The 14353-nt window shown below is 58.0% G+C and overlaps 4 protein-coding genes across 4 annotated transcripts; 1 reads left to right on the top strand and 3 right to left on the bottom strand.

Moving 5' to 3' along the window:
• Positions 1-1259: 1259 nt before the first annotated feature.
• On the bottom strand, positions 1260-2563 carry BKCO1_5000044 (glycoside hydrolase family 18 protein; the record flags this gene model as incomplete). Its single annotated transcript, XM_020276637.1, has 3 exons — positions 1260-1404; positions 1463-1635; positions 1691-2563. 3 exons carry the CDS (start codon positions 2561-2563, stop codon positions 1260-1262), a joined length of 1191 nt encoding a protein of 396 aa, XP_020127579.1.
• A 1343-nt stretch (positions 2564-3906) lies between these two features.
• BKCO1_5000043 (triacylglycerol lipase) lies at positions 3907-5745 on the bottom strand (the record flags this gene model as incomplete). Its single annotated transcript, XM_020276636.1, has 4 exons — positions 3907-4931; positions 5012-5033; positions 5100-5447; positions 5521-5745. The coding sequence occupies 4 exons, from the start codon at positions 5743-5745 to the stop codon at positions 3907-3909; spliced, it is 1620 nt and encodes a 539-aa protein (XP_020127576.1).
• Positions 5746-7443: 1698 nt separating this feature from the next.
• BKCO1_5000042 (uncharacterized protein) lies at positions 7444-8037 on the top strand (the record flags this gene model as incomplete). Its single annotated transcript, XM_020276635.1, has 2 exons — positions 7444-7735; positions 7790-8037. The coding sequence occupies 2 exons, from the start codon at positions 7444-7446 to the stop codon at positions 8035-8037; spliced, it is 540 nt and encodes a 179-aa protein (XP_020127575.1).
• A 2865-nt stretch (positions 8038-10902) lies between these two features.
• Positions 10903-11424, bottom strand: BKCO1_5000041 (uncharacterized protein; the record flags this gene model as incomplete). Its single annotated transcript, XM_020276634.1, has 1 exon — positions 10903-11424. The coding sequence occupies one exon, from the start codon at positions 11422-11424 to the stop codon at positions 10903-10905; it is 522 nt and encodes a 173-aa protein (XP_020127578.1).
• Positions 11425-14353: the final 2929 nt, after the last annotated feature.

Below are 14353 nucleotides of genomic sequence, written 5' to 3'. Positions count from 1 at the left end.
TCGCCTCGTGTAAATCTCATGTTTGAGAAATCGCCCTCTGGTCCGAAAGTCTCTAAAACATACTTCAATAGGCGAAGGTCAAAAAGAAAAGGTCTTACCCGGGATCGAACCGGGGTTGCAGGAATGTTCTGATTGATCAGAATCCTGAGTGCTAGCCACTACACTATAAGACCGAAATGATGCCGGTCTCTGAAAGGCCAGTTTCTGTCGATTGTTGGAAAAAAATGCAAAATGTATTACTATATACTTCAGTTACAACAGGTCTTCAAACGCGCATATCTTAATTGGAATTCCACTCTGCGGAATCAATCTTCATTGGCATGACCACAACGGACCGTGATCTACAACATACTCTCTCTTCACAAAGCGCTCCTGAAGCCCATCAAGTCACAAACTGGCGGAAGACCCCAACGGCGTCCCTTTCGACCTTTCGCATCGACTGTGGTTCAAGACCACAAGTATTTCAAACGGAACGACCGACACCGTACCAGGTCAGCCTTGCATCCTTCAAGACGCGATGGCGCTCTACATGCTCACGACCGAGAGCCTGAAGGGCAGGCAACAAGGACGACTTGTCGTCGGCCAGCCAGTTCATGTCCATCCCGCGCATTCACTCACAGCACTCTGCAGAGAAAGGCGGCAACGCGCAAACCCCCCCTGCTCAAAAGAACGACACGCTGTTCGAAGGCGCGAGCCGGGAGGCTGGTTGACGATATCGCACGGGTCGCGCACGACGCTGTAGGGGGCAGCGATTGGGTGTACCTCGGCTACGCACACGAGACGCAACTCCCGCTGGTAGGCTACGGCTGGGATGCATGCCGCGGCCAGGAGGCACGATCCGGCCGATGTTTTTCAAACGCTGGCTCCTGGTGGTTTCAGGATCTCGCGGGCAAACGGGACTGGTTTTTGTGCTTTTCTGCTTTACCTGGCGTGAGGCCTTGTCCAGTCAAACGGAAAGAGAGAGGGAGAGGGGGAGAGGTAGGGTAGGGCCGGCGCAGGGGGGAGGAGGAGGAGAATTCAAATTTCACGACATAGCTTGCTACCAAGAAGATATTCCGCCAGGCATGAAAGTGATGATTGGTTTCGTTGAAACCGCGTCGTTTGACTAGTATTTTTATAGTCCGCTGACTGGGCTAGTTACCCACACGTTCCTAAGAGCAACAGGGAGGCTGCGGGCGCGCTCGCGGCAGGCGTCGGGAGGGCAGGGGCGGCATGGTGGTAACTTCATCAACCTTACTATCGTTGCATCAGCAGTCTCACTAAGCACTCTTAGCGAGGACCCCGCGAAGCGCCGAACGGTCTTTCACATCTTGGTTAATAGCCCAGATGAAGAGGCCTCCAAGACCCTGCTCGTTTCCGAAACGTATCTTTTGCTGGAGTGTTTCGGGATCGTCGTAGGCGACCCTACATGATACATGTGTCAGTGTATTGACGGGATGATCTATCGGGGTTATCACTATACCACTGGTCGGCGTTCCAGGTGATGTATTTGACGGCGGCCTTGGTATCGTGGACTGGTTTTATGTTGTTGGTGTTGATGATATCCACGATCTCTTTGTAGATGAGTACGCCGGAGGCGCCCGAGCACGGGCCTGGGGTCCCTCCATCCTTAAAAGGACATCCCGGCCGCGAGCACTGTTGGTAGATTAGTTTCAACTGAGTCGGAGTTGACAGAAGTTAAAGCCCTTACCGAGCTGTTTTCTAGCGTGTATGAATTACCGTAGAATGCAAGGCCAAGGTTAACCTTTCCTCGAGGGACGTCGGCTCGCCACAGAATGTCGAGAGCGTCTTTAATCTCAGTGAGGTTGGTGTGGGCGTAAATGTGGTTTCCGACAGCGGAGTCTGGATCGCGATCCCAGACGCCGTGTATATCGTAAGCCATGAAGTTGACGAAGTCGACGTATTGCATCATGTTTCTCAGGTCAAAATGGCGCAGATACACGAGCGGAGTGGGGGCAGTGAACGAGACCACATAACCTTTCATGGTGTCCCGTAGCTCCTTGAGCAGTTGTGTGTAGTTGACACCATCATCGTCACTGCCCCTGGCCTCGCCGGGATACTCCCAGTCAAAGTCAACGCCGTCGAAACAGTAGCGGCCCATGAAAGGGGTAAGTCGCTCGATGAACTTCTGCCTATTCGCGCGTGACGAGATCATGTTCGAAAAGACAGATCTGTTATTAGGACCGAAGCGCGAGTCGGTCAAGGAAATCATTGCTTTCAGCTTAGTGCTCTTGTTCTTGAGGCTGGTAAGATTGGAGAAGGCATCGGTGTTAAGGCCTTCCGCCGGCTCGATCTCGAAACTTTGGCTATTGATCCGGCCGAAGGCGAAATTCAGATGTGTAAAACGCTCCGCAGGAATGCTGTCAAAGTCCATGCCCAAACAGCCTGCATCGTGGCCTGCAGCTGGGTAGTAACCGACGAGGCGTTGCTGCACATTGCTTGCGGATTTCTCGGAGCTCCCCTGTTCGCAGTTGCTTTGGCAACCTTGGTTATAAGCAAAGGCTTGATTGAAGAAAAGGAATTGAAGAAGGAGGAAGAACGAAAGGTGTAGCTTCCGAGCCATTGGGGCAAATGAATTTCCAGTAGGAGAAAATATTGGAGGCTTAGATGTGCCATTGAGAGGATTGAAGATCGAATACTATTTAAGTGGGAAAGTAGAGCGACCTACGAAGGTCAACCTCCATACAGCAAAAGGACCTGGGTTGGAGCTTCTCGAGGGACTACCAAGCGTGGGGCGCTAAGAAATGCACTTCCAAGGTCAAATCCTCTTGGTAGAGGGGTCCAGGTCAAGCCGTCTTGGTGGATTTTTAGCGATCCCGAGTGAAATTGCAGACGTGATCTAAGGAAAGTTTGCTCGAACATCCAAAGCCAGTTTAAACGGATTCAAAGCAGCGGTGGTGGTGAGAGGATCGATGGGCAGAGGTTGGGTTAAAGTTGGCAAGGGCGAAGGCGAGCACACGGGCGGGGAAGTCTTCCAAAGACTCTGCCCGCCAGGTGAATAGAGGGCGGCAGATAAGAACGTGCTGTGGAGAAAGGCGGAAGAAAGGGCGGAAAGAGAAAACAAACTTAGCAAACAGACTAACGAGGCGAAGCCACGATCTTCATCGCGCGTTACCGGCCCCGTCAAGACCGCGATATAAGGAGCCGTCATTGCCGCTGGTGAAAGTGACGGTTGTGTGTAACACGCTTGACGCCACCATTCAATTAGGTCTGGTACATGAAAAGAATCAATCAGTTGAGAGAATCAGCTGGCAATCTTTAGTATTTGAATGAGGGTCGTCGTTGAAACCAGGATTCCCAGCAGTTTCACCAAATAGACAATCTGCAACAATATCGCAATTCAAACCGTACATTCATTCACAGTACTGATCCGTCTTCGACGTCCAGTCTGCAATTCGATTTTACAATTCTGGAAGGAATACGTAATATAGGCCAATCAAAATCCAAACCGCCATCTAGTGTCGTACAATTTGGCTTTCTGGAGTACTTGGATTGTTCTGGTGAGCTAGTCGGGAGAATTGGTTGAAAGCAGGGGTGGGCATTTCCCCTGCGAGCCATTGATTTTGCTACACAGGAGCTGCGCGAAATACTCAGAGAAGCTACTGCAAGTGCGCCACGGCAAAGATCCCCGTAAGATGTAGTATGTCATGACAACTTTGCTTTCATAGTCTGGATGGCATTTGTGGCATGCACATGCGAACCATGGTTTTGCATGCTGAACTTGATGTATTCACTACAGATTCCAAGATACAAACTGCACGTCGCTTCGCGGTAAATGCATACCTGTATTCTTAAATGACTGTGATGGAGACGGACGATCTAGACGATTAAAGACGAAGACTAACAGACCATTGCATGCTGTATACAAGATATTACCAAATCGCTGTTTTACCTCTCTCCCAAAATCTACTGCTTGATGGCCACACCGATGCTCGTCAAATATCCACACTTGCCCTTCTGCGCGGCATCTACATTCTCCATGCGTGTATGATTCGTCTCAAACACGAAGCGATTGAAGCCCGTGTCAAGGTTGTACTGCCACTCCTCCCACTTGGGGGTTCCGGGCAGCCTGTACGGGTTGGGATCGTAGCACTTGATGAAGCTGGTCCAATACGCCTGGACGACGGGCACCATCTCAGAATTGACGCCGCCCGGGTAGTAGCTCGCGGGGGCGGCGCCGTTGACGTTCTCCGGGCCCCAGATGGCGTTCAGCTCGACCGTGTGCGGGACGCCGAGCCCCTGCGCCACCTGGGTGGGATCCTGCACGTTCCAGAGGTAGTTCCAGGACGGGCAGCCGACGCGGGTGTACTGCGAGGCGACGTAGAAGCCCGGGCACGTGTAGCGCATGTCGCCGTACGCGTTGCTGACCTGGCGCCAGTAGGGCCCGGCGCCGGGGAAGGTCGGCGTGCCGTCAACGGGGTACAGGTCGTTGATGTGGCCGAGCTGGCCGAGAGACAGGGCGGGGAATTGGTCCTTTAGAAATGTGTCCGAGTCGCCGATGGTGGACGTGTTCTGGGGGGTGAAGGTGGTGCCTTCGTTGGTCACGTCACCCCAGAGGGTTGGCATGTGGATGAATTTGCCTTGGGCGAAGAGGCGGTACGTGTAGTCGGGCACCAAGTCATAGTCGATGGTGGTGCTGTACATGTAGAGCGGCGCGTTCTGGGCGCCCGGCAGCGGCGTGTTGAAGTTCTCGGCTTGCAGTGCGGCGACGGGAAGACTGCGCAGGCAGGCAAGGGTGTCGATCGAGCTGGCGCAGCCGGTCCGGATGACCAGGTTGTCGTACATGAATTGGCTTTCGTTATACGTCAGGACGGTACCGAACGACTGGCTCTCGGCGGCGGTGGCCTGAAACAGGCCATCGTCGCGGCCGCCGTAAGCGGTCAGCAGGAGAGTGATTGCGGCTGCTCCGGCACTGCTGCCGCCAAGCACGACTACCGAAACTCTGTTAGCTATTCACATGCTGCAGGGGTTCATCGGTTGCGATGTAAATGCGGGAGGCGGGAGGCCTTACCGTGATGCGGATCTCCGCCAAACTATCGACGAAGTGTGTTAGAGATGTGGGTTGCAGCGTATTGGATTATTGAGCAAAGGGAGCATACCTGACTAATATACTTCTGGACCCATTCCAACGCTTTGATCTGATCTTTCAGGCCGTTGTTGAGGCTGCCGCCCTTGGCCACTTCGTCTCCAGCAAGGAAGCCGTAGGGGCCAACCCGGTAGTTGAAAGTCACGACGATGATTTCGCCGCCAGAGGCCTGTATCAGCCCTTTGCCGTTATAGTTTGCATTAGAGTTTCCGTTGAAGCCGCCGCCCTGAATATAGAAGTAGACGGGTAGTTGGGAGTCCCGGGTGGCACCGCTCGGGGCGTAGACGTCCAGGAATAGGCAGTCCTCTGAGGTTGTCGTGACGGATGGCGAGGCGCCGGTCGCGATGCAGAGGGGGCCGTGCTAAGAGTTGGAGCTGGGTCAGTCTTGGTGTGCAGCCAATGGCTGGTGACGGCGCATGCTCGTGGATAGATACCTGATTGGCGATGGTTACACCGACGGCAGGCAGCGGATCCTGGGGGGCGGCGAAGCGGAGACGACCAGTAGGAGGGGCTGCGTAGCGGATGCCCAGCCACTCGGTGGTGGCATCCCCGTACGGAGTGCCCTGATAGGTGGCGTAGTCCAGGGCAACGGCTGGATCGACAGCAAGGACTGCGGCGAGGTGGAAGGCACACACGGACAAGGCGCACAGCAAAGCCATGATGGCTGAGAATGGATCTACTGGATCGGAGGCGCGGGGATCGACATGGCTGGCAGTGGCGGGCTGGACAGGAGAATTTATACAGGAACGCCAGAAGACAGGAATGCGGGCACATTGCAGACAGGCAAACACACGACGGCACTGCCTGTTGGGGCAAGACCGGGGACGAAGGATGGGTTCAGTGAGGAGAGCGTGACATGGCTCGGCAAACGGGGTGGAGCTGGATCTAGCTCAACGGCCATCCGCAATCCTCGGGCACGACGCTGCGCCGGAAGCGGCCATGGGCTGGGGGATTGTGCGGAGACGGCGCGGGCGCTGCGGGGCAGACGAGGGCAAGAGGACGGCAAGAGGGACCCCCGCGGCGCAGCACGTCGTCAGGCCCATTCCAGAGCAGGCGCGTGATGACTGCATGTGCATCCTGCCGGCGGTGCATCATGTATCGCGCGACGGACTCGGAGCGTCGACCGGTCAGCGGGCGGGTGGCTGGAAGTATGGCTGGAAGTATGGCTGCAAGTATGGCGGGGTGCGGGAGCTACGGGGCGCGGCGCGAGCGATTGCGGCTGCCGAACGCAGTGGTCTGGATTCCTCGGATCAGAGCAGGACCCTGGCTGCTTGCTCTGCTGCTCTGTCGAGGCGCGGTGTCACGTGGGCGTCATTATGGCGGGGGCGAGGAGCGTACCGTCGCGTACCGGGCGGCGGGCCAAGACAGGCGGCGGTGAGCCAGTAGCACGGCGCGGAGCGGAGCGAGGGCGTGCGCGCGTCGTCTGATGGAGGTGAAACTTGGGGATGTGCTGATGCGCTGCTCGTTATTATCAGCAGCGGCCTACCGCGCGCGCGGAACCTCCAGGACGACGGAGCTTCTCGCGCCTGGGCCCTCCCGCCTGCCAGCCAGCTTGTGAGTGACTGCCGGCCAGCGCTGAGCCGACCGGGTCCGGGCTGCAGTCACGGTGCCGCTGAAACATGAGCAAGATTGCTGCTCAGTCGACTCCCTCTGCCAGCGCGTCCCGCCAGCCTGGCATGGCTTGAGACAGCCAGCTCGCCGCGTCGCGGCGCCTGCAGCAGAGGCCGCAGAGCCCCTTGGGTGATTCGCAGTTCCCCTTTCTCCTGCGTGATCCCTTTGCAAAGCTTCCGCCCCGATGGAGATTCACACTGCGCAGAATGCCAATAAGCTTCGCAGGCCATTGCACTGCAGCGCCGCCCCTAGTGCCCGTTGCCGTTGGAGCACGCAACGGCCTTCGTACGGGCGGCCGCTATTATGTGACGAGGCTACTGCACTTGGTCGTCGCCAGTGCGAGAGCCGGCTGAGGCTGGCACCGTGGCAGTGTGACAGGCCCGCGCGGTCCTGGCCCTGGCGCTCGGGCGTGCCTCGTGCGCTCGAGCTACACATGGGCCCCCCGGCACCTGACAGCACACGCAGAGCTGACACACTGGGCCAAGGCTGCCACTAATCCCCGTGCTTCCCTGCCCGAGCCGCCTTGCTCGCTGTCGGGCAAGAACAGCATCCATGGCTACCCGCAGCTGGCGGCTGACGCGAGGCCAAGCCGCTGAGAAGCTATGCCCGCCGTCATCGCCCGTCGACACCACCACGCTATCTATAATACACACTGCCCCCGCCGCCCGAAGCTGCTTCCTCCCGCCATCACCAGTCGCCTCCACCACAACCACCACCCCAGCACTTGACGTGCTCCCAACTTCGCAATGGCCTACTACCAAGCCCACCTCCTGCTGCTGGCAGGCTACTCGCAATTCTTCGTCTCCGGCCTCGTGCTGCCCCAGCCTGCCTTTGACGACGACGCCGCCGACATGGCCGCCGACATGGAGAGGTTCATGGACGAGGACGAGTCCCCCGAGAGCGAGCCCGTCGCCGTCGACGAGCCCTGCTCCCGCTTTGCTGCCACCGACGACGACGACGACGACGACGACGACGTCGACTTCGATGTCGACGCCGTCGAGCTGCTTACCCCGGCCACGCTCGCCAGCCCCGTGCCAGGTACGTCAAAGCCACAGCCGCACCGCCTCTGCCCATTCGCTGACTTCCCAACAGAGCAAAGGCGCCGCAAGAGGCTGTCTGTCGTAAGCGAGTCGCACGTCCGCACCATGTCGCGCTGGCTGCTCGACTCAGCAATTTCCCTGGGGGATCGCCAGCAGCAGCACCCCTCAGCAGCTGAGTCGCTCCGGTCGCCGCGTGAGGTCCACGAGACCAAGCGCTTCTGCCTCGCCGCCCGCCGGCCTCGCTTGCCTTCGATTCAGACCTCCTTCACCTGCATGCCTCCGCGCCTGTCCGTGTCCTGAATCATCTCTCTCTCTGCCGGGGGCATCATCACCGCCCCTCGCACCCACCTCGTATAGCCCTACGGTTTCCAACTGTGGAGACTCTCGGCAAGCCGCCCTTGTGGTCCCTTTTTTTTCTTTTCGACAAGAGGTCAGTCATGCTCCGTGCGCTCCCTGTGCACATCGCCCAAGCGCAAATTGCTAACGGACTGTCTATAGGCATTGACTCGCTAGGCCAGAGCTTCTTCCATCAGGCCTCCCATCGAACCATAGACACTGCCTCGTGGTTCGTGGGGCTCGACTGGCGTGATCAACCACGCCCGTCAGGCATCTCTACTGCACCGGACATATATCGTTCGCCCAAAGCCGGACGTCCTTGGGTCCGGCACACACGACTGCCGGACCCCGTCTGCTTCCGCCGACGACTCGCAGCATCGCCTCGCCATCTACTCCAACATCGAATAGGACCGATGTTGCTTCTGCCCGCGGCTTCGGACTTGGATCGGGAACGTCATCTTGGCTTTCCACCAAGGTGTCCCAACACGCAGAGGAAAGGAAAAAAAAAAAAAGGGCCTCGTACTCCTCCGCGGGCACTCTGTGCCACGCATTCGCCGCCACCTGGCTTTTCATCTTGTGTCTTTGTCTTTCCTACTCTCGTTTCTCTTGCATGATACCGACTTGGAGGGCAACCACCGCGACGCATCTCCTTGTGTCTGTATTTCCTTTGTATGACTGTTTACATAAAACCTTCTCTTGGCGTTAAAATCGGGCTCTCTCTCTTTCTCTCAATGCATCTCACTCGTCACCAAAATTTCATTCTCGTTACTACTGCATGCGGCTAGGGCGTCCCAGCGAAAAAGGACAAGGGCAGATGAGGGTTGGTTAGACGGGACAATTAGACTTTGTTTCTTTTCCTCACTGGGTTACACGAAATCTCAGACAAGCAAATCAAATCATGCATTTTCTCTCCGAATCTATCCGCACTCCTGATTGACCTGCCGTTCCTTACTGCTTGCGTGCCCATTTCTCGCTTGACCCTGACCACGTGTAGCGCACGTTTTGTCTCACCATGACTTGCTGTCCCTTGTGAAAATCGATTTTCCAAGCAAACCCCCGCCCCGGTCGGCCGGCCAAGCCACACCCAAAAAAGAAGATAGAAGGAGAGAGAAACAGCCCCGCCGTGTCAAGGGCGGTGGCGCGTGATGCAGAAGGAGTCGCATCACAGCTCACCGCCGCCATGCAAAGAAAAAAAACCCCCACGACAGAAAAGGGAAAATGGAGAAGCTGATGGCAGCAGCAAAAGCAAAAGCAAAAGAGACTAGATGCAGCCTCATGATTTCCGACCTCCGAGCAACCAGGCAGCAATGCTGCGTCATAAGGCTGATATCTCAATGGCCGCCAATGGTCGTCTCTGACTTTTTTATCCTTTTGCTTTTGGTAAAGCCCACGTTCCCCACAGCAGTACGGGTCAGTAGTGCGTGTGGCAGTGTTCGTTCCCGTCGTCTCGGGGTGGGCAAGGAAACTTTTTATTTTTTATTTTTATTTTTTTTCTGGCTTATCACAACCGGATCAAGCCGAGCGCGGGCGAGAGAAGATACGCGCGTCCGTGAGCCACGAACGAACCGCAGCAGGCACCTGTTCAGCTGAAAGCAGCCAAAAACGTCCAAGGTCCCAAGGACCCGGCACGGCGCCGGCGATTGGTGGGCGCCTTCTCAGATTACGCACGTGCTGTGGCGCTCCAGCCGCCGCGGAGGCTGCCACCACCTTGCGGCGCTAGGAATGCGGTTGGCGGCGGCGGCGATCACCTGGCTGGCTGGCTGGCTGCTGCCACTACCGCTGCGGCTGCTGCTGCCCGGCAACCTCTTGCCGTCGCTGAAGCAGCGCGAGCAGGAGCAGATGGTGCTGCTGCGAGCGGCGGTGCCGCAGCCGGATCCAGCGCCGCTCTCTGGATCCGTGTCGTTGTTGCGCACCAAGCTCGGGTCCGCCGTGGTCATGTCGGAGCGGAGGCTGGTCAGGACCCTACCTGCACGTCACAGCATTCGTATTAGCGCCGCAGTCAGACAGACATGGGTTTTTTTTCCGGTCGCAGCATTGACAACAGGTATGACGTTGTGATGATGGGGAAGGAGAGGGGAGGCATTGATGGGGATGGGAATGGGCATTGCGGTGGCTTGTGTGTGTGTGTGTGCGTGTGCGTGTGGTGTGGACGTCCGCTCCCTGCTCTCAGCTTGCTTTTCCCTTTGTGCTTCTCCGCCGCTTTTCCGCTCCGCTGTTCGTCAGTGTAGCTAGGGCGTCGCCTCACTCCCTCAGCGCACCGCCTCGCCCAATCTGCCGGGATCCCTTTTTCTTTTTTTCTGTTCTCCACCATCTCCCCAGTTCCAATCTCTCGGAACGAGCGAGCAGAGACACTTTGCTTTCCCCATCGTCATTCTCCATTTTCGGTTTCGCTTAAGCAGCGCAGGCAGCCCACATCCGGGAATAGCTCTGACCCATTATTGGCCGATCGGGGTCTGGTAAATTGCGGCCTGCACATCCCTCTCCACACCACACGCTCGGTACCTGCGTCGAGACCCACCAGAGCTTCGGCGACCCCATGGCCCCCACCCATACTCAACCACGTCACTGCCACAACCAGCCGCTAAATCCCAAAGCGGTCACATCCCACGAGATGAGCCTTTGCTGATGGAGCGCGCGAGCCCGGGCAACACGCACACACACACACATACACATGTTGCCATGCCCGACGACCACGACGGCGGAAAGCGCCACAAGGGGTACTGTGTGTATCGCAAAGAGCGCCACAAGCGCACACACACCACACAGGGACACAAGCGAAGAAGAAGAAGAAGAAGAAGAAGAAGAAGAGAAAAAGAAAACAGGAAAAAATCAAGACTCACGGAAGTTTCCCGCCCCGCCAATCCCGTGGCTGACGTACCGATACACCCTCCGCCTCCTCTTCTCCCGACCACCAACACCAACACCAACATCATTGTTCCCATCCCCATCCCCATTCCCATCTCCCCCTTCGCCACCCCCCCTCTTCCCCCCCGCTGGTGCACCGGCAGCCGCAGCCGCACTCCCCGACCGCCTCTTCTCCTCCTTCGTCTTCCCCATCGGCACCAGCGGAATCGCATCGCCGTCGCCGTCATCGTCGAGGAACGCATTGTCGAACGAGTCGGCATCGTCGCTTTCGCCATCGTCGTCACGACGGACGCGGCGGCTCGACGAAAGAGGACTCGTCGTCGCGCGGACGAGGTGGCGGGGCGTGCGGCCGGCGTCTGGGCCGTGGGTGCGGCCGGAGAGGAGGCGGCGGGGGAGGCGGCGGGTGGTGCTGGTGCTGGTGGCGCTGGTGGCAGTGGTGGTGGCGGTGGTGGCGAGGGCCGGGCGCGGGTTGGCGAGGGCGAGCATGGTTGTGGTTGTGGTTTGGTGCTGGAAGAGGGGTTTTTTTTTTGTAGTCCCGGTGGGGTTGGTGGTTTGGGGGGTGGGGGGTGGGGTGAGGTGGATTGGCTTGCGTGTCCGCCCTTGCTTTGAGGGAGGGAGGGACGGACGGACGGACGGGCGGGCGGGCGGGTGAACTGGGTGGGTGCGGCTTGGATGAGGCTCGGTGGTGGTGGGTTTGTGAGGCAGCGCAGCTGTGGATCTGAAGGGAAAAAGCTATGTCGAGAGGCAGGAGCGGGTTAAAGGTAAGACGGGCAACTGCAGGAGGAAGGAGCTCGTGAAGGTGAAGGTTGGTTTTTCCGGTTCTGGTGGCGTGGGCGAGTGTGGGGGGGGGGCCTCAATATGGAGGAAACACCCACGCCGGAGAGAAGGGAAATTAGGCAGGCCAGGAATCCGCGACAGTAGGTGGTTTGACAGCTCAGCAAGCGCGACTGCATACACAGAGACGGCGTGACGCGTCCAACGGTCAATGGCCCGGCCTGCGACCCGGCTCGCATGAGAGGTACGGGATGGGCATGCGGGCGGTCGTCATTGTGTTGTTGCAGCGGTGCGACTGAGTGCCTTGGCTGCCTGCTTTCTGGAGGATCTGCGTGGCCGTTTCAGGGCGGGCGGGATGCGGCGCCCCACGGCAAATGCGGGTGCGCTGCGACACCATGTTGTGCTAGTGTGTGTCGCAGCAGCGTTGATACCTACCCGGCGAAGCTCGAGGACTGGCCAGCCATGACAGCAGAACGAAGCTGGCGGACGCGTGAAACGGCATTCAGCCCAGGATGAATGCACAAGATGGATTATCCGATGGGCGAGACGGGCGATCTGCAAGGATCGACCGACCCGCGAAACGAAACAAAACATCCCGATGGGCATCCTTCCAGAAGGAAATCTCGAAGGCCTTGGCGGGCTAGTGGGCTGCTTCACCTGGCCGATCCCTGCGATTGAGGATTTGCAGTCGGGACTTCTTGGGCGAGGGTGCAAATGCGACTCGGTCGCCTCGACGATGCGGACATCAGTTGATGCTCGTCCGTCACCGCCTGTTCGCTGGCGGTGCTGCTGGCGGTGGGCTTGGGCAACGGCGCACGGCAGACGACCATCTACGTGCGCTATCGGTTACCACGGCGCATCGAACGGCGGCGCTACTGGCAGGTACGCTACCCGTCTCTTAGCAACAGCCCACCGCTCAGAACCTTAAAGCCCAGTAGTCGTGGTGCTACTACCCGCACAGAGCCTCATCAGTCCACACAGGGTCCAAGTCAAGCGGGAGCGTGCGCACGCTTCGGCCGACACTTGTTCTTCCTTCCAGCCCGTTTCGAGAAGACCGGAGAGAAAAGAGAGGAAGGAAAAAAGAAGCGGCTGGCAATTTCCGACACTTGCTGTCCCGCCAAGCAACGGCGGAAAAAGCTCCTTCGCCAAGGTCGCCGCGATGACATAGCAACGCGCGCCATCTTGCGCATTCGTGCTCTCGTCCACCGCCGCCCGCCACCGACACCGAGAACCACCTAGTGCCGCGACCCTGTTCGCCACGAGCGCAAGCAGCGAATGCACATGGAGAAAGACACGGATGCTCAGCACGCATCTCGACGCGTGCGGGCGACAGACGAATTCCTTCTCACCGCCCAACCGCACGGGTTACCCAGGACAGCCTTCGCAGGGCGAACAGCAAGGATTCCGCTGGCGGTGACGACAGGCCGCAAGTGCCCGGCGCGAAGGAATGCTGGAGGCAAGCCGATTGAAAACGGCGTGTTGCCGGCTAACGACGCCGGTCAGAGCGCCAGAGTTCGCTCGCTCCGTCGATCCCTTTTTTTTTTTAAAAAAAAATCTTTCTCGTAGCTCGTTGGCCCGAGAACCCTGCGAAAGTACGAGCTTAACGAGGGACGATATCGGACGACGTACCAGCCGGCGCGCATGTTGCTTCGACGTTTTGCTGGAGGCTGGGCGGCTGCTGCTTTTGTCTCGAGCTGAGCGCGCGCAGCGACTGTGCGGGCGGGCGTGCAGCCAAATCCGCAATCTACCAACCCGCCGTGCCATGCAGGGGAGATTTGGAGGCTCTGCGGCTGTTGGTGAAACTCGAGAGCGGCTGGTGTGGCCGACTCAGCCACCGCAAGGCCACCCCCCCATTGTGCCATCGCCAGATGTCAGCTAGCCAGGCACCCGCACGGACGCCAAAACCGGGATGACAGGCATCCTCAGCCCCAGACAGGGGAAAAAGAAACGAACCGAAGAAAAAAAGGAAGGAAGGAAGGAAGGAGACGCTGCCTGAGGAATCCATCCTTCCATGGCAGTTGCATCCCGTGTCCGCACGCCCCCACTGCCTCGGCATCATCGTCCCTCCGGCTAAAATGTCCCGGGATTTGCGGCATTGGCCAATCATCTGCTCAGCTGCGTGGTAATGCACCTTGCCGTTTTCCTTTTCTTGCTTTTGTTCCCACATACCTGGCTTCGCATGGAAAAAGGAAGAGAAGGATCGATCGAACCCGACATCTGCATACGCCCCGCTTTGCCGCCAACTGATCTACCGATTGATTGCTTGGTCAATGCAAAGAATGCACTATGCGCATCCCATCGCTGCCAGCGGGACTACGCGCACAGTGACCAGGTGAACTTCTCACCGTGTTTCGCGTGACTCTGCCTCCAAACTATGACGATTGGGCTGCAGTCGCCATCAGGCAGTATCGAGAAGAGCAAGGAACATACAAAAAAAAAGCCAATAGAAACCTGGCATGGATACGCTGGCAAACGACTGGTGGCCAGGCCGAGTAGCCATACCGACCGCCAAACGCTGCGCCAATCTCTTTTGTTTTGCTTTTCTTCATCTTTTTCCCCCGGGAACCGTGTGGGAGCATGCACAGGGATTACGCGAGATTGTGGCTAGCTGTCATGCCAACAGCATCGAAGCCACTTTTCC

The sequence above is a fragment of the Diplodia corticola genome (genome assembly GCF_001883845.1).
Source record: "Diplodia corticola strain CBS 112549 chromosome Unknown scaffold50, whole genome shotgun sequence".
Taxonomy (NCBI): domain Eukaryota; kingdom Fungi; phylum Ascomycota; class Dothideomycetes; order Botryosphaeriales; family Botryosphaeriaceae; genus Diplodia; species Diplodia corticola.
This window is presented reverse-complemented; position numbering and strand designations above follow the sequence as displayed.